Here is a 19,790-nt window from a genome sequence, read left to right as displayed (position 1 = left end):
TGCAGAGAACAGAGTGGGCAAGAAGGGGATAAAGAAATCTGAAGGGAGACAGAGTGGCCTGGAGGGGAATAGAGTTAACTAGAGGGGTACAGAGTAGCCATGAGGGGAAAAGATGGCCTGGGGGAGAACAGAGTGACCTGGAGGAGAACAGAGTGCCCTGGAGGAGAACACAGTGGCCTAGAGGGGGACAGAGTGGCCTGGAGGAGAACAGAGTGCCCTGGAGGGGAACAGAGTGGCCTGGAGGAGAACAGAGTGGTCTGGAGGAGAGCAGAGTGGCCTAGAGGGAAACAGAGTGGCCTGGAGGAGAACAGAGTGGCCTGGAGGAGAACAGAGTGCCCTGGAGGAGAAGAGAGTGCCCTGGAGGAGAACAGAGTGGCCTGGAGGAGAACAGAGTGGCCTGGAGGAGAACAGAGTGGTCTGGAGGAGAACAGAGTGGCCTGGAGGAGAACAGAGTGGTCTGGAGGAGAACAAAGTGGCCTGGAGGAGAATAGAGTGGCCTGGAGGAGAATAGAGTGGCCTGGAGGAGATTAGAGTGACCTGTAGGAGAAAGAGTGATCTGGAAGCGAACAGATTAGCTAGAAGGGGAAGCAGTGGCTTGGAAGGGAACAGAGTGGCCTGGAAGAGGATAGAGAATGTAAGGAGACTGAGTGGCCTAGAGGAAGACAGAATGGTCTGAAGAGAAACAGAGTGTTCTGGATGGGAACAGCAAAGCCAACATGGGGATAGAGAGGACTGGAAGGGAATTGAGAAGTCTGGAAACAGACGGATTGGCTTAGAGGGAGAAAGAATGCCCTGGAGGGGAGTAGTGTGCCCTGGAGGAGTATACAGTGCCTTGGAAAGGAACAGAGTGCCCTGGAGGGAAAAAGAGTGGCCTGAAGGGGGTTGAGAGTTCAGGAGGGATACATAATAACCTGGAGGGGAACAGATTGGTCTGTGGGTATAGAGTGGTCTATAGTGGGACAGAGTTGTCTGAAGGAGAACAGAGTGACCGTGAGGGGAACATAGTGGTCTGGATGCAAATAGAGTGATCTGCAGGGAACAAAGTGTCTGGAGGGGAAAGAGTGGCTTGGAGGGGAAGTTAGGGGAACACAATGAGCGTGAGGAGAACAGAAAGGCCTGGATGGAAATAGTAGCCAACGGAGAACAGAATGGTCTGAAGGGGATCAGAGTGACCTTCAGTTGAAAGAGTGGCTTGGAGGGTAACAGAATAGCCTAGAAGGGGATAGAGAAGTCTGGAGGGAGACAGAGTGGGTAGAGAAGTCTTGAGGGAGGCAGCGACCTGGATGGGAAAAGAGTAGCCTGCGTGGTACTGAGTGGGCTGGAAGGGAACAGAATGACCATGAGGGCAACAGAGTGGTTTAGATGGGAATAGTGGCTTGCGAGGAACAGAGTGGTCTGAAGGGAAATAGAGAGATCTGGAAGGAGATAGAGAAGTGTGCATGGAGACAGAGTGGACTATGGGTATAGAGTGGTCTGGAGGGGGACAGAGTGGCCTGGGGGGGATTAGAGTGAGCTTGAGAGGAAAGAGTCGCTTGGAGGGGCACATAATTGCCTAGAAGGGCATAGAGAGGTCTGGAGGGAGACAGTGTGGCTTGGAGAAGAACATAGTGGTCTGCAAGGAACAGAGTGGTCTGGAGGGAGGCAGATTGGCCTGTAGGGGAACAGAGTAGTGTGGCAGGGTATAGCGATGTCTGGAGAAAGACAGAGTGGCCTAGAGCAAAAAAAAAAGTTGCCCAGAGGAGACCAGAGTGGCCTGGGAAGGAAAATAGTGGCCATGAGGGAAAATAGTGGCTCGGAACAGAGTAGCACAGCTAGATATAGAGGGGATAGAGAAGGAGATAAAGAAGTGTGGAGGAGACAGAGTGGCTTAGAGGTGAACAGAGTGCTCGGGAGGAGAACACAGTGGTCTGGAGGGTAACAGATTGCCCTGCGTGGAACAGAGTGGTCTGGAGGAGAACAGTGTCTTGGAAAGGGATATAGAAGTCTCAAAGGAGACAGAGTGGCTGGAGGGGACCAGAGTGGCCTCAAAGGAAATAAAGAAGTTTGCAGGCAGACAGAGTGGCCTAAAGGGTAAGAGAGTGGGCTACAGGGAACAGAGTGGTCTGCAGAGGAACAAAGTGGCTTGGAGGGGAACAGAATGGCCTGTGGGGAACAGAGTATTCTGAAAGGGAAAGAGTGGACTTGAGGGGAACAGAGTGGTCCCATGTGGCAGAGATTGGCCTGGAGTGGAAACAGTGGTCTGGAGCAGAAAATAGTGGACTGGAAGGGGATAGAGAATTCTGGAGGGAGACAGATTGGCCTGAAGGAAAACAAAGTTGCATGGAGGAGTGGACTGGGGAGGGATAAAGAGTGGTCTGGGGGGAAAACAAAGTAGCTTGAATGGGTATAGAGATGTCTGGAGAAAGACAGAGTGGTCTGGAGTGGTATTGAGAGGTCTGGAGGGGGATAGAGAGAGATCTGGCCTGGACAGAGGGGTCTATAGGAAATAGAAATTTGAAGGACAGCGAAGTCTGCAAGAGGACATATTTTGGAGGAGAGTGAAGGAGAAAGTGGATTTTGGGAAGTCTGGAGGGGACATAGGAGTATAGAGGAGGGGACTGAAAATCCTGGAAGGGATAGAATGGTATGGAGGAAGACAGAGGAGTCTGGAGGAATCTGTAAATGTCCGGAGAGGATAAAAGAGGGTGGATGAGTTTGGAGTAGGGGATTGAAAAGTCTAGAAGAGAAAGGGGGATCTGGAGGACACAGGAATGTAGTGGAATGCAGATGAAAATGAAAATTCTGGAGGAGATAGACGAGTACAGAGGAGGGGACTGAGGGACCTGGCAGCAGATTTTTCCCCTCTCATCATTAAGGAATATGAGCTCAGTGTGTATATGATGGGACATGTTGAATTCATAGACAACCTGCTCACCTGACTTTGTAGATAAGTAAACATCTTTAGAGGCAAGAGGTCCCAGTTCAAACTCTAGGCCCAAAATGTGGTCAACACTCTTACACATCACAAACCACCCATGAGCTGGTCATGGCTTCTCTCTTTTGCTTCATGTTTTCCTCATAGTGACATGTTCTACATTGTCTCACACAGTCTCCACCCTCAGCAGGGTCTAAAGGTCGGTCTCCAGAAGATGACCCCAAGCTCCTCTGACACTGTGACATATCTTGGGACAGAAAAGGCTGGAGCCATGAATCTGCTGTACAGGAAGAGTCGGGTGGAGTGGAGACAAAAGGAGGAAGAACCTAAGAAAAGGTAGAGATGTGGTGTGGAGGGTGGACAAGGTAACGGGCGCAGGCTGGGACATTACGCTGACTCACATGTTAATTGAGCCCAGATCTGCTGATGGTTGCTTGGTGGTTGCTGATAATGTCGGACTGATCTTCACTAGACATGAGGTCAGACATGTTGGACTTTTTTTTAGTTATAAATGGATAGTTATGTAGTTTCCATCTGATGATTAATCAACCACAATCATGGAAACATCAGGTAGTCCCGCAGATACCAGGCAGGGCTCTGCTCTTACCTGTAATGTTACAAGAATTTAGACACCCTCAGTATAGTAATATGGGGGGAAGCAATATACTGTCTTCACATGATATCTCAGGCATTCCTGTATTGTTGAAATCTCTTGTTTGTAGTTCGGGAAAAGTTCGGGACATGGCTTCGTTCCGTCGCCACTTCCGTATGGGTTTCATGACGATGCCAGCCTCTCAGGAGCGGGCCCCTCTCCCATGTGCTAGTGCTATGGCTCCTCGGTCTCTTTCCTGTCACTCAGTAGGCAGTGCACCAGAAGATAGTGGAAATGAAGGAGGTCCTCCGGGAAGGAGACCCCCTGCTAAACCTAAGAGAAACCCCAGCACAAAACTCAGCCTTGGTGGAGAGGGAAGGACAGCAGAGGAACGTAGGATCAGGAAGGAAGGTAAGAAGGGTACTATGAGACCCAAACTATTTGTCATAGGCATAACCCAGTCCATCTTTCACATCACCTAATGGCCAATCTCTTATTTTTGTTTTATAGGGTCCCTAAAAAGTGCCTCTGACTCTCGCCGGATGCCCCCACAGAAGCCACAACGAAGCCCCCATACGCATCTTTCTGCCTCTTTTGATGAAGCCTATGCGAACCGACCTGCCTCAACATCTGCCATTCTCACTTCCAGCACCCGTGCATCTTCACCCTCTCCAGAGGAACCTGTATACATTGAGATGGTAGGAAATGCATCTCGAAGGCCCCCACCCCCGCCCACCCCAGCCCCAACAGAGGAAGAGTCAGATGGTGAAGAAGAGGCAATTTATGAGGAAATGAAATACCCTCTTCATGAAGAGCATCCATCCCATCTACGGCATCCTCAACGTCGCCGACTTCCGCCACCTAGAACTCCGGAGGTTGACATTCCTCCACCTTTTCCTAACCTCCTACAACATCGACCACCTCTTCTTGGGGCACCATCTGGAAAGGGCCAAAAAGTCACAAAGCCTTCACAGCCGGCCTCATCATCTAAGCTGCCGGTTCCTCATAAGGAGATGCCAAGCGCGGCCTCCTCATCGTCAGTTCATCTTCCTCCGTCTGGTCGTGCCCGCAGTCACTCAACACCATTGCCCCCACAGACCTCTGCCCAGCGCAGACCAGAATCTGAAACCCCAAGAGGGTCAACATGTTCACAGGAAAAAGGGGCATCAATGTTACCAATTCCTCATGGACATAATCGGGACAAAGCGCTTTCTTATACCATGGTGTACTCTTCCGTCAAGGTGACACATTCTCTCTTACCAGCCTCACAGGTTGAGGAGAAAACGGAGAGGGAGATATCAGTCTTGGCTGGTCTTATCTGCCCAGCATCCCGCGTGGCAGGCACACAACTCCCAAATCGACCTCCTTCAGCACATCTCCATCAGGTCCAAGGGGAGCAGGCTTCTCCTGCCGTCTGGACGTACCCTACGGGCAAGAAACCACCAGCATACGAGACCAGCATAAAGGGCTCAAGAACACCAATCGTTCTGGCATCCGATAATCGTGTTGGCGGTGGGGCAGGTGCAGCAGAAGAGGAGAGGCCAGGGTCTGTATGGGAATTACAAAGAAGGATGTCATGTGGCCGACGAAGCCAACTCGGGGAACGTAAGCCAACCTTTGTGCCATTGTCTATCTGCCATATTTATATGCTCTGTGCCAGTGTATATGTTACTTGCCACCATAGACACAACGAATGTCATTGTAATTTTCTGTCTATTCTCAGCATTGACCGACGTGCCCCGTGCTTGGAATGGGAATCCAGGAAGAGCAGAAAAGACCAGCCATGGAACAGCTGTGTCCGGGATCCCTGTACGAAGCCAACAAAGCTTGGATAGTGCCCTCGCCCGTGGGGTGGGACGGACCGGTCTTCCAGTGCCATGTCAAACATTTCCAGCATGTCATAGGAGTACAGGTAAATCCCCAAACTCTCAGATTATATACTGAAGATACAGCTATTAGCATGGCACCTCCACACTTGGCGTCTCGTATAGGAGAGGGTTAATATGATGGTATTTCCTGTCTCCACAACGCCCCATGACCCCTAGTATAATAAATCTGATGATAATCGGGTCGATCTTGTCCCTGATCATGACCATCCTGTGCACTGCTGCCTCCAGTGGTGGGAGGATAGAAGTGCATTGTGATGGAATTTCCTGTCTCCACAACGCCACATATCACCTCTAGTATAATAGATGATGATATTTGGGCCAATCAATCTCTGATCATGACCATCCTGTGCTCTGCTGCCCCCGGTGGTGGGCGTATAGTATTGCACGGCTGTTGATGGTCCTTCCTGATCTCTATAATGCCACATATGACGCTGCTGCCCCCGGTGGTGGGTGGATAGTATTGCACGGCTGTTGATGGTCCTTCCTGATCTCTATAATGCCACATATGATGCTGCTGCCCCCGGTGGTGGGTGGATAGTATTGCACGGCTGTTGATGGTCCTTCCTGACCTCTATAATGTCACATATGATGCTGATGCCCCCGGTGGTGGGTGGATAGTATTGCACGGCTGTTGATGGTCCTTCCTGACCTCTATAATGTCACATATGAAGCTGATGCCCCCGGTGGTGGGTGGATAGTATTGCACGGCTGTTGATGGTCCTTCCTGAGCTCTATAATGCCACATATGATGCTGCTGCCCCCAGTGGTGGGTGGATAGTATTGCACTGCTGTTGATGATACATTCTGGTCTCTATAATACCACATATGATGCTGCTGCCCCCGGTGGTGGGTGGATAGTATTGCACGGCTGTTGATGGTCCTTCCTGATCTTTATAATGCCACATATGATGCTGCTGCCCCCAGTGGTGGGCGGATAGTATTGCACGGCTGTTGATGGTCCTTCCTGAGCTCTATAATGCCACATATGATTCTGCTGCCCCCAGTGGTGGGTGGATAGTATTGAATGGCTGTTGATGATACATTCTGGTCTCTATAATACCACATATGATGCTACTGCCCCCGGTGGTGGGCGGATAGTATTGCACGGCTGTTGATGGTGCTTCCTGATCTCTATAATCCCACATATGATACTACTGCCCCCGGTGGTGGGTGGATAGTATTGCATGGCTGTTGATGGTCCTTCCTGATCTCTATAATGCCACATATGATGCTGCTGCCCCCGGTGGTGGGTGGATAGTATTGCACAGCTGTTGATGGTCCTTCCTGATCTCTATAATGCCACATATGATGCTGCTGCCCCCGGTGGTGGGTGGATAGTATTGCATGGCTGTTGATGGTCCTTCCTGAGCTCTATAATGTCACATATGATGCTGCTGCCCCCGGTGGTGGGTGAATAGTATTGCACGGCTGTTGATGATACATTCTGGTCTCTATAATGCCACATTTGATGCTGCTGCCCCCGGTGGTGGGTGGATAGTATTGCACGGCTGTTGATGGTCCTTCCTGATCTCTATAATCCCACATATGATACTACTGCCCCCGGTGGTGGGTGGATAGTATTGCACGGCTGTTGATGGTCCTTCCTGATCTCTATAATGTCACATATGATGTTGCTGCCCCCGGTGGTGGGTGGATAGTATTGCACTGCTGTTGATGGTCCTTCCTGATCTCTATAATGTCACATATGATGCTGCTGCCCCCGGTGGTGGGTGGATAGTATTGCACGGCTGTTGATGGTGCTTCCTGATCTCTATAATGCCACATATGATACTACTGCCCCCGGTGGTGGGTGGATAGTATTGCACGGCTGTTGATGGTCCTTCCTGATCTCTGTAATGTCACATATGATGCTGCTGCCCCCGGTGGTTGGTGGATAGTATTGCACGGCTGTTGATGGTCCTTCCTGATCTTTATAATGCCACATATGATGCTGCTGCCCCCGGTGGTGGGTGGATAGTATTACATGGCTATTGATGGTCCTTCCTGAGCTCTATAATGCCACATATGATGCTGCTGCTCCCGGTGGTGGGTGGATAGTAGTGCATGGCTGTTGATGGTCATTCCTGATCTCTATAATGTCACATATGATGCTGCTGCCCCCGGTGGTGGGTGGATAGTATTGCACGGCTGTTGATGGTCCTTCCTGATCTCTATAATCCCACATATGATACTACTGACCCCGGTGGTGGGTGGATAGTATTGCACGGCTGTTGATGGTCCTTCCTGATCTCTGTAATGTCACATATGATGCTGCTGCCCCCGGTGGTGGGTGGATAGTATTGCATGGCTGTTGATGGTCCTTCCTGATCTCTATAATGCCACATATGATGCTGCTGCCCCCGGTGGTGGGTGGATAGTATTGCATGGCTGTTGATGGTCATTCCTGATCTCTATAATGTCACATATGATGTTGCTGCCCCCGGTGGTGGGTGGATAGTATTGCACGGCTGTTGATGGTCCTTCCTGAGCTCTATAATGTCACATATGATGTTGCTGCCCCCGGTAGTGGGTGGATAGTATTGCATGGCTGTTGATGGTCCTTCCTGATCTCTATAATGCCACATATGATGCTGCTGCCCCCGGTGGTGGGTGGATAGTATTGCATGGCTGTTGATGGTCATTCCTGATCTCTATAATGTCACATATGATGTTGCTGCCCCCGGTGGTGGGTGGATAGTATTGCACGGCTGTTGATGGTCCTTCCTGATCTCTATAATGCCACATATGATGCTGCTGCCCCCGGTGGTGGATGGATAGTATTGCATGGCTGTTGATGGTCCTTCCTGATCTTTATAATGCCACATATGATGCTGCTGCCCCCGGTGGTGGGTGGATAGTATTGCATGGCTGTTGATGGTCCTTCCTGATCTCTATAATGTCACATATGATGTTGCTGCCCCCGGTGGTGGGTGGATAGTATTGCATGGCTGTTGATGGTCCTTCCTGATCTCTATAATGTCACATATGATGTTGCTGCCCCCGGTGGTGGGTAGATAGTATTGCACGGCTGTTGATGGTCCTTCCTGAGCTCTATAATGCCACATATGATGCTGCTGCCCCCAGTGGTGGGTGGATAGTATTGCACGGCTGTTGATGGTCCTTCCTGATCTTTATAATGTCACATATGATGCTGCTGCCCCCGGTGGTGGGTGGATAGTATTGCACGGCTGTTGATGGTCCTTCCTGAGCTCTATAATGTCACATACGATGCTGCTGCCCCCGGTGGTGGGTGGATAGTATTGCACGGCTGTTGATGGTCCTTCCTGATCTTTATAATACCACATATGATGCTGCTGCCCCCGGTGGTGGGTGGATAGTATTGCACGGCTGTTGATGGTCCTTCCTGATCTCTATAATGTCACATATGATGCTGCTGCCCCCGGTGGTGGGTGGATAGTATTGCACGGCTGTTGATGGTCCTTCCTGATCTCTATAATACCACATATGATGCTGCTGCCCCCGGTGGTGGGTGGATAGTATTGCACGGCTGTTAATGGTCCTTCCTGACCTCTATAATGCCACATATGATGCTGCTGCCCCCGGTGGTGGGTGGATAGTATTGCACGGCTGTTGATGGTCCTTCCTGACCTCTATAATGTCACATATGATGCTGCTACCCCTGGTGGTGGGTGGATAGTATTGCACGGCTGTTGATGATACATTCTGGTCGCTATAATGCCACATATGATGCTGCTGCCCCCGGTGTTGGGTGGATAGTATTGCACAGCTGTTGATGGTCCTTCCTGAGCTCTATAATGTCACATATGATGCTGCTGCCCCCGGTGGTGGGTGGATAGTATTGCACGGCTGTTGATGGTCCTTCCTGATCTTTATAATGCCACATATGATGCTGCTGCCCCCGGTGGTGGGCGGATAGTATTGCACGGCTGTTGATGGTCCTTCCTGATCTCTATAATGCCACATATGATGCTGCTGCCCCCGGTGGTGGGTGGATAGTATTGCACGGCTGTTGATGGTCCTTCCTGACCTCTATAATGTCACATATGATGCTGCTACCCCTGGTGGTGGGTGGATAGTATTGCACGGCTGTTGATGATACATTCTGGTCGCTATAATGCCACATATGATGCTGCTGCCCCCGGTGGTGGGTGGATAGTATTGCACGGCTGTTGATGGTCCTTCCTGAGCTCTATAATGCCACATATGATTCTGCTGCCCCCGGTGGTGGGTGGATAGTATTGCACGGCTGTTGATGGTCCTTCCTGATCTTTATAATGCCACATATGATGCTGCTGCCCCGGTGGTGGGCGGATAGTATTGCACGGCTGTTGATGGTCCTTCCTGATCTCTATAATGCCACATATGATGCTGCTGCCCCCGGTGGTGGGTGGATAGTATTGCACGGCTGTTGATGGTCCTTCCTGATCTCTATAATGCCACATATGATGCTGCTGCCCCCGGTGGTGGGTGGATAGTATTGCACGGCTGTTGATGGTCCTTCCTGACCTCTATAATGTCACATATGATGCTGATGCCCCCGGTGGTGGGTGGATAGTATTGCACGGCTGTTGATGGTCCTTCCTGACCTCTATAATGTCACATATGATGCTGATGCCCCCGGTGGTGGGTGGATAGTATTGCACGGCTGTTGATGGTCCTTCCTGAGCTCCATAATGCCACATATGATTCTGCTGCCCCCAGTGGTGGGTGGATAGTATTGAATGGCTGTTGATGATACATTCTGGTCTCTATAATACCACATATGATGCTACTGCCCCCAGTGGTGGGCGGATAGTATTGCACGGCTGTTGATGGTGCTTCCTGATCTCTATAATCCCACATATGATACTACTGCCCCCAGTGGTGGGTGGATAGTATTGCACGGCTGTTGATGATACATTCTGATCGCTATAATGCCACATATGATGTTGCTGCCCCCGGTGGTGGGTGGATAGTATTGCACGGCTGTTGATGGTCCTTCCTGATCTCTATAATGCCACATATGATGCTGCTGCCCCCGGTGGTGGGTGGATAATATTGCATGGCTGTTGATGGTCCTTCCTGAGCTCTATAATGTCACATATGATGCTGCTGCCCCCGGTGGTGGGTGAATAGTATTGCACGGCTGTTGATGATATATTCTGGTCTCTATAATGCCACATTTGATGCTGCTGCCCCCGGTGGTGGGTGGATAGTATTGCACGGCTGTTGATGGTCCTTCCTGATCTCTATAATCCCACATATGATACTACTGCCCCCGGTGGTGGGTGGATAGTATTGCACGGCTGTTGATGGTCCTTCCTGATCTCTATAATGTCACATATGATGCTGCAGCCCCCGGTGGTGGGTGGATAGTATTGCACGGCTGTTGATGGTCCTTCCTGACCTCTATAATGTCACATATGATGTTGCTGCCCCCGGTGGTGGGTGGATAGTATTGCACGGCTGTTGATGGTCCTTCTTGATCTCTATAATGCCACATATGATGCTGCTACCCCTGGTGGTGGGTGGATAGTATTGCACGGCTGTTGATGGTCCTTCCTGATCTCTGTAATGTCACATATGATGCTGCTGGCCCCGGTGGTGGGTGGATAGTATTACATGGCTGTTGATGGTCCTTCCTGAGCTCTATAATGCCACATATGATGCTGCTGCTCCCGGTGGTGGGTGGATAGTATTGCATGGCTGTTGATGGTCATTCCTGATCTCTATAATGTCACATATGATGCTGCTGCCCCCGGTGGTGGGTGGATAGTATTGCACGGCTGTTGATGGTCCTTCCTGATCTCTATAATCCCACATATGATACTACTGACCCCGGTGGTGGGTGGATAGTATTGCACGGCTGTTGATGGTCCTTCCTGATCTCTATAATGCCACATATGATGCTGCTGCCCCCGGTGGTGGATGGATAGTATTGCATGGCTGTTGATGGTCCTTCCTGATCTCTATAATGCCACATATGATGCTGCTGCCCCCGGTGGTGGGTGGATAGTATTGCATGGCTGTTGATGGTCATTCCTGATCTCTGTAATGTCACATATGATGTTGCTGGCCCCGGTGGTGGGTGGATAGTATTGCACGGCTGTTGATGGTCCTTCCTGAGCTCTATAATGTCACATATGATGTTGCTGCCCCCGGTAGTGGGTGGATAGTATTGCACGGCTGTTGATGGTCCTTCCTGATCTCTATAATGCCACATATGATGCTGCTGCCCCCGGTGGTGGATGGATAGTATTGCATGGCTGTTGATGGTCCTTCCTGATCTTTATAATGCCACATATGATGCTGCTGCCTCCAGTGGTGGGTGGATAGTATTGCACGGCTGTTGATGGTCCTTCCTGATCTTTGTAATGACACATATGATGCTGCTGCCCCCGGTGGTGGGTGGATAGTATTGCATGGCTGTTGATGGTCCTTCCTGAGCTCTATAATGTCACATACGATGCTGCTGCCCCCGGTGGTGGGTGGATAGTATTGCACGGCTGTTGATGGTCCTTCCTGAGCTCTATAATGTCACATATGATGCTGCTGCCCCCGGTGGTGGGTGGATAGTATTGCACGGCTGTTGATGGTCCTTCCTGATCTTTATAATACCACATATGATGCTGCTGCCCCCGGTGGTGGGTGGATAGTATTGCACGGCTGTTGATGGTCCTTCCTGATCTCTATAATGTCACATATGATGCTGCTGCCCCCGGTGGTGGGTGGATAGTATTGCACGGCTGTTGATGGTCCTTCCTGATCTCTATAATGCCACATATGATGCTGCTGCCCCCGGTGGTGGGTGGATAGTATTGCACGGCTGTTGATGGTCCTTCCTGACCTCTATAATGCCACATATGATGCTGCTGCCCCCGGTGGTGGGTGGATAGTATTGCACGGCTGTTGATGGTCCTTCCTGACCTCTATAATGTCACATATGATGCTGCTACCCCTGGTGGTGGGTGGATAGTATTGCACGGCTGTTGATGATACATTCTGGTCGCTATAATGCCACATATGATGCTGCTGCCCCCGGTGGTGGGTGGATAGTATTGCACGGCTGTTGATGGTCCTTCCTGAGCTCTATAATGTCACATATGATGCTGCTGCCCCCGGTGGTGGGTGGATAGTATTGCACGGCTGTTGATGGTCCTTCCTGATCTTTATAATGCCACATATGATGCTGCTGCCCCCGGTGGTGGGTGGATAGTATTGCACGGCTGTTGATGGTCCTTCCTGATCTCTATAATGTCACATATGATGCTGCTGCCCCCGGTGGAGGGTGGATAGTATTGCACGGCTGTTGATGGTCCTTCCTGATCTCTATAATGCCACATATGATGCTGCTGCCCCCGGTGGTGGGTGGATAGTATTGCACGGCTGTTGATGGTCCTTCCTGACCTCTATAATGTCACATATGATGCTGCTACCCCTGGTGGTGGGTGGATAGTATTGCACGGCTGTTGATGATACATTCTGGTCGCTATAATGCCACATATGATGCTGCTGCCCCCGGTGGTGGGTGGATAGTATTGCACGGCTGTTGATGGTCCTTCCTGATCTTTATAATGCCACATATGATGCTGCTGCCCCCGGTGGTGGGCGGATAGTATTGCACGGCTCTTGATGGTCCTTCCTGATCTCTATAATGCCACATATGATGCTGCTGCCCCCCGTGGTGGGTGGATAGTATTGCACGGCTGTTGATGGTCCTTCCTGATCTCTATAATGCCACATATGATGCTGCTGCCCCCGGTGGTGGGTGGATAGTATTGCACGGCTGTTGATGGTCCTTCCTGACCTCTATAATGTCACATATGATGCTGATGCCCCCGGTGGTGGGTGGATAGTATTGCACGGCTGTTGATGGTCCTTCCTGACCTCTATAATGTCACATATGATGCTGATGCCCCCGGTGGTGGGTGGATAGTATTGCACGGCTGTTGATGGTCCTTCCTGAGCTCTATAATGCCACATATGATGCTGCTGCCCCCAGTGGTGGGTGGATAGTATTGCATGGCTGTTGATGATACATTCTGGTCTCTATAATACCACATATGATGCTACTGCCCCCAGTGGTGGGCGGATAGTATTGCACGGCTGTTGATGGTGCTTCCTGATCTCTATAATCCCACATATGATACTACTGCCCCCAGTGGTGGGTGGATAGTATTGCACGGCTGTTGATGATACATTCTGGTCGCTATAATGCCACATATGATGCTGCTGCCCCCGGTGGTGGGTGGATAGTATTGCACGGCTTTTGATGGTCCTTCCTGATCTTTATAATGCCACATATGATGCTGCTGCCCCCGGTGGTGGGCGGATAGTATTGCACGGCTGTTGATGGTCCTTCCTGATCTCTATAATGCCACATATGATGCTGCTGCCCCCCGTGGTGGGTGGATAGTATTGCACGGCTGTTGATGGTCCTTCCTGATCTCTATAATGCCACATATGATGCTGCTGCCCCCGGTGGTGGGTGGATAGTATTGCACGGCTGTTGATGGTCCTTCCTGACCTCTATAATGTCACATATGATGCTGATGCCCCCGGTGGTGGGTGGATAGTATTGCACGGCTGTTGATGGTCCTTCCTGACCTCTATAATGTCACATATGATGCTGATGCCCCCGGTGGTGGGTGGATAGTATTGCACGGCTGTTGATGGTCCTTCCTGAGCTCTATAATGCCACATATGATGCTGCTGCCCCCAGTGGTGGGTGGATAGTATTGCATGGCTGTTGATGATACATTCTGGTCTCTATAATACCACATATGATGCTACTGCCCCCAGTGGTGGGCGGATAGTATTGCACGGCTGTTGATGGTGCTTCCTGATCTCTATAATCCCACATATGATACTACTGCCCCCAGTGGTGGGTGGATAGTATTGCACGGCTGTTGATGATACATTCTGATCGCTATAATGCCACATATGATGTTGCTGCCCCCGGTGGTGGGTGGATAGTATTGCACGGCTGTTGATGGTCCTTCCTGATCTCTATAATGCCACATATGATGCTGCTGCCCCCGGTGGTGGGTGGATAGTATTGCACAGCTGTTGATGGTCCTTCCTGAGCTCTATAATGTCACATATGATGCTGCTGCCCCCGGTAGTGGGTGGATAGTATTGCACGGCTGTTGATGGTCCTTCCTGAGCTCTATAATGTCACATATGATGCTGCTGCCCCCGGTGGTGGGTGAATAGTATTGCACGGCTGTTGATGATACATTCTGGTCTCTATAATGCCACATTTGATGCTGCTGCCCCCGGTGGTGGGTGGATAGTATTGCACGGCTGTTGATGGTCCTTCCTGATCTCTATAATCCCACATATGATACTACTGCCCCCGGTGGTGGGTGGATAGTATTGCACGGCTGTTGATGGTCCTTCCTGATCTCTATAATGTCACATATGATGCTGCAGCCCCCGGTGGTGGGTGGATAGTATTGCACGGCTGTTGATGGTGCTTCCTGATCTCTATAATCCCACATATGATACTACTGCCCCCGGTGGTGGGTGGATAGTATTGCACGGCTGTTGATGGTCCTTCCTGAGCTCTATAATGCCACATATGATGCTGCTGCTCCCGGTGGTGGGTGGATAGTATTGCATGGCTGTTGATGGTCATTCCTGATCTCTATAATGTCACATATGATGCTGCTGCCCCCGGTGGTGGGTGGATAGTATTGCACGGCTGTTGATGGTCCTTCCTGATCTCTATAATCCCACATATGATACTACTGACCCCGGTGGTGGGTGGATAGTATTGCACGGCTGTTGATGGTCCTTCCTGATCTCTGTAATGTCACATATGATGCTGCTGCCCCCGGTGGTGGGTGGATAGTATTGCATGGCTGTTGATGGTCCTTCCTGATCTCTATAATGCCACATATGATGCTGCTGCCCCCGGTGGTGGGTGGATAGTATTGCATGGCTGTTGATGGTCATTCCTGATCTCTATAATGTCACATATGATGTTGCTGCCCCCGGTGGTGGGTGGATAGTATTGCACGGCTGTTGATGGTCCTTCCTGAGCTCTATAATGTCACATATGATGTTGCTGCCCCCGGTAGTGGGTGGATAGTATTGCACGGCTGTTGATGGTCCTTCCTGATCTCTATAATGCCACATATGATGCTGCTGCCCCCGGTGGTGGATGGATAGTATTGCATGGCTGTTGATGGTCCTTCCTGATCTTTATAATGCCACATATGATGCTGCTGCCCCCGGTGGTGGGTGGATAGTATTGCATGGCTGTTGATGGTCCTTCCTGATCTCTATAATGTCACATATGATGTTGCTGCCCCCGGTGGTGGGTGGATAGTATTGCACGGCTGTTGATGGTCCTTCCTGACCTCTATAATGTCACATATGATGCTGCTACCCCTGGTGGTGGGTGGATAGTATTGCACGGCTGTTGATGATACATTCTGGTCGCTATAATGCCACATATGATGCTGCTGCCCCCGGTGGTGGGTGGATAGTATTGCACGGCTGTTGATGGTCCTTCCTGATCTCTATAATCCCACATATGATACTACTGCCCCCGGTGGTGGGTGGATAGTATTGCACGGCTGTTGATGGTCCTTCCTGATCTCTATAATGTCACATATGATGCTGCAGCCCCCGGTGGTGGGTGGATAGTATTGCACGGCTGTTGATGGTCCTTCCTGATCTCTATAATGTCACATATGATGCTGCTGCCCCCGGTGGTGGGTGGATAGTATTGCACGGCTGTTGATGGTCCTTCCTGATCTCTGTAATGTCACATATGATGCTGCTGGCCCCGGTGGTGGGTGGATAGTATTACATGGCTGTTGATGGTCCTTCCTGAGCTCTATAATGCCACATATGATGCTGCTGCTCCCGGTGGTGGGTGGATAGTATTGCATGGCTGTTGATGGTCATTCCTGATCTCTATAATGTCACATATGATGCTGCTGCCCCCGGTGGTGGGTGGATAGTATTGCACGGCTGTTGATGGTCCTTCCTGATCTCTATAATCCCACATATGATACTACTGACCCCGGTGGTGGGTGGATAGTATTGCACGGCTGTTGATGGTCCTTCCTGATCTCTATAATGCCACATATGATGCTGCTGCCCCCGGTGGTGGATGGATAGTATTGCATGGCTGTTGATGGTCCTTCCTGATCTTTATAATGCCACATATGATGCTGCTGCCCCCGGTGGTGGGTGGATAGTATTGCACGGCTGTTGATGGTCCTTCCTGATCTCTATAATCCCACATATGATACTACTGACCCCGGTGGTGGGTGGATAGTATTGCACGGCTGTTGATGGTCCTTCCTGATCTCTATAATGCCACATATGATGCTGCTGCCCCCGGTGGTGGATGGATAGTATTGCATGGCTGTTGATGGTCCTTCCTGATCTCTATAATGCCACATATGATGCTGCTGCCCCCGGTGGTGGGTGGATAGTATTGCACGGCTGTTGATGGTCCTTCCTGAGCTCTATAATGTCACATATGATGTTGCTGCCCCCGGTAGTGGGTGGATAGTATTGCACGGCTGTTGATGGTCCTTCCTGATCTCTATAATGCCACATATGATGCTGCTGCCCCCGGTGGTGGATGGATAGTATTGCATGGCTGTTGATGGTCCTTCCTGATCTTTATAATGCCACATATGATGCTGCTGCCTCCAGTGGTGGGTGGATAGTATTGCACGGCTGTTGATGGTCCTTCCTGATCTTTGTAATGACACATATGATGCTGCTGCCCCCGGTGGTGGGTGGATAGTATTGCATGGCTGTTGATGGTCCTTCCTGAGCTCTATAATGTCACATACGATGCTGCTGCCCCCGGTGGTGGGTGGATAGTATTGCACGGCTGTTGATGGTCCTTCCTGAGCTCTATAATGTCACATATGATGCTGCTGCCCCCGGTGGTGGGTGGATAGTATTGCACGGCTGTTGATGGTCCTTCCTGATCTTTATAATACCACATATGATGCTGCTGCCCCCGGTGGTGGGTGGATAGTATTGCACGGCTGTTGATGGTCCTTCCTGATCTCTATAATGTCACATATGATGCTGCTGCCCCCGGTGGTGGGTGGATAGTATTGCACGGCTGTTGATGGTCCTTCCTGATCTCTATAATGCCACATATGATGCTGCTGCCCCCGGTGGTGGGTGGATAGTATTGCACGGCTGTTGATGGTCCTTCCTGACCTCTATAATGCCACATATGATGCTGCTGCCCCCGGTGGTGGGTGGATAGTATTGCACGGCTGTTGATGGTCCTTCCTGACCTCTATAATGTCACATATGATGCTGCTACCCCTGGTGGTGGGTGGATAGTATTGCACGGCTGTTGATGATACATTCTGGTCGCTATAATGCCACATATGATGCTGCTGCCCCCGGTGGTGGGTGGATAGTATTGCACGGCTGTTGATGGTCCTTCCTGAGCTCTATAATGTCACATATGATGCTGCTGCCCCCGGTGGTGGGTGGATAGTATTGCACGGCTGTTGATGGTCCTTCCTGATCTTTATAATGCCACATATGATGCTGCTGCCCCCGGTGGTGGGTGGATAGTATTGCACGGCTGTTGATGGTCCTTCCTGATCTCTATAATGTCACATATGATGCTGCTGCCCCCGGTGGAGGGTGGATAGTATTGCACGGCTGTTGATGGTCCTTCCTGATCTCTATAATGCCACATATGATGCTGCTGCCCCCGGTGGTGGGTGGATAGTATTGCACGGCTGTTGATGGTCCTTCCTGACCTCTATAATGTCACATATGATGCTGCTACCCCTGGTGGTGGGTGGATAGTATTGCACGGCTGTTGATGATACATTCTGGTCGCTATAATGCCACATATGATGCTGCTGCCCCCGGTGGTGGGTGGATAGTATTGCACGGCTGTTGATGGTCCTTCCTGATCTTTATAATGCCACATATGATGCTGCTGCCCCCGGTGGTGGGCGGATAGTATTGCACGGCTCTTGATGGTCCTTCCTGATCTCTATAATGCCACATATGATGCTGCTGCCCCCCGTGGTGGGTGGATAGTATTGCACGGCTGTTGATGGTCCTTCCTGATCTCTATAATGCCACATATGATGCTGCTGCCCCCGGTGGTGGGTGGATAGTATTGCACGGCTGTTGATGGTCCTTCCTGACCTCTATAATGTCACATATGATGCTGATGCCCCCGGTGGTGGGTGGATAGTATTGCACGGCTGTTGATGGTCCTTCCTGACCTCTATAATGTCACATATGATGCTGATGCCCCCGGTGGTGGGTGGATAGTATTGCACGGCTGTTGATGGTCCTTCCTGAGCTCTATAATGCCACATATGATGCTGCTGCCCCCAGTGGTGGGTGGATAGTATTGCATGGCTGTTGATGATACATTCTGGTCTCTATAATACCACATATGATGCTACTGCCCCCAGTGGTGGGCGGATAGTATTGCACGGCTGTTGATGGTGCTTCCTGATCTCTATAATCCCACATATGATACTACTGCCCCCAGTGGTGGGTGGATAGTATTGCACGGCTGTTGATGATACATTCTGGTCGCTATAATGCCACATATGATGCTGCTGCCCCCGGTGGTGGGTGGATAGTATTGCACGGCTTTTGATGGTCCTTCCTGATCTTTATAATGCCACATATGATGCTGCTGCCCCCGGTGGTGGGCGGATAGTATTGCACGGCTGTTGATGGTCCTTCCTGATCTCTATAATGCCACATATGATGCTGCTGCCCCCCGTGGTGGGTGGATAGTATTGCACGGCTGTTGATGGTCCTTCCTGATCTCTATAATGCCACATATGATGCTGCTGCCCCCGGTGGTGGGTGGATAGTATTGCACGGCTGTTGATGGTCCTTCCTGACCTCTATAATGTCACATATGATGCTGATGCCCCCGGTGGTGGGTGGATAGTATTGCACGGCTGTTGATGGTCCTTCCTGACCTCTATAATGTCACATATGATGCTGATGCCCCCGGTGGTGGGTGGATAGTATTGCACGGCTGTTGATGGTCCTTCCTGAGCTCTATAATGCCACATATGATGCTGCTGCCCCCAGTGGTGGGTGGATAGTATTGCATGGCTGTTGATGATACATTCTGGTCTCTATAATACCACATATGATGCTACTGCCCCCAGTGGTGGGCGGATAGTATTGCACGGCTGTTGATGGTGCTTCCTGATCTCTATAATCCCACATATGATACTACTGCCCCCAGTGGTGGGTGGATAGTATTGCACGGCTGTTGATGATACATTCTGATCGCTATAATGCCACATATGATGTTGCTGCCCCCGGTGGTGGGTGGATAGTATTGCACGGCTGTTGATGGTCCTTCCTGATCTCTATAATGCCACATATGATGCTGCTGCCCCCGGTAGTGGGTGGATAGTATTGCACGGCTGTTGAT

The 19,790-nt window shown here is 50.7% G+C and overlaps 1 protein-coding gene across 2 annotated transcripts in view; it reads left to right on the top strand.

The window, feature by feature from the left end:
* NYAP1 (neuronal tyrosine phosphorylated phosphoinositide-3-kinase adaptor 1) overlaps window positions 1–19,790 on the top strand; it is a 50,613-nt gene that overhangs the window by 18,737 nt on the left and 12,086 nt on the right. For both annotated transcript variants that reach the window (XM_075343275.1, XM_075343276.1), the window contains exons 3-6: window positions 3,102–3,250; window positions 3,637–3,917; window positions 4,017–5,111; window positions 5,230–5,418. In XM_075343275.1, coding sequence (XP_075199390.1) covers window positions 3,102–3,250; window positions 3,637–3,917; window positions 4,017–5,111; window positions 5,230–5,418 — 1,714 coding nt within the window. The remainder of the gene's footprint in view (window positions 1–3,101; window positions 3,251–3,636; window positions 3,918–4,016; window positions 5,112–5,229; window positions 5,419–19,790) is intronic.

The sequence above is a fragment of the Anomaloglossus baeobatrachus genome, chromosome 4 (assembly GCF_048569485.1).
Source record: "Anomaloglossus baeobatrachus isolate aAnoBae1 chromosome 4, aAnoBae1.hap1, whole genome shotgun sequence".
NCBI lineage: Eukaryota > Metazoa > Chordata > Amphibia > Anura > Aromobatidae > Anomaloglossus > Anomaloglossus baeobatrachus.
Note: the sequence above shows the minus strand (reverse complement) of the source record. Positions and strands in the feature narration are given on the sequence as shown.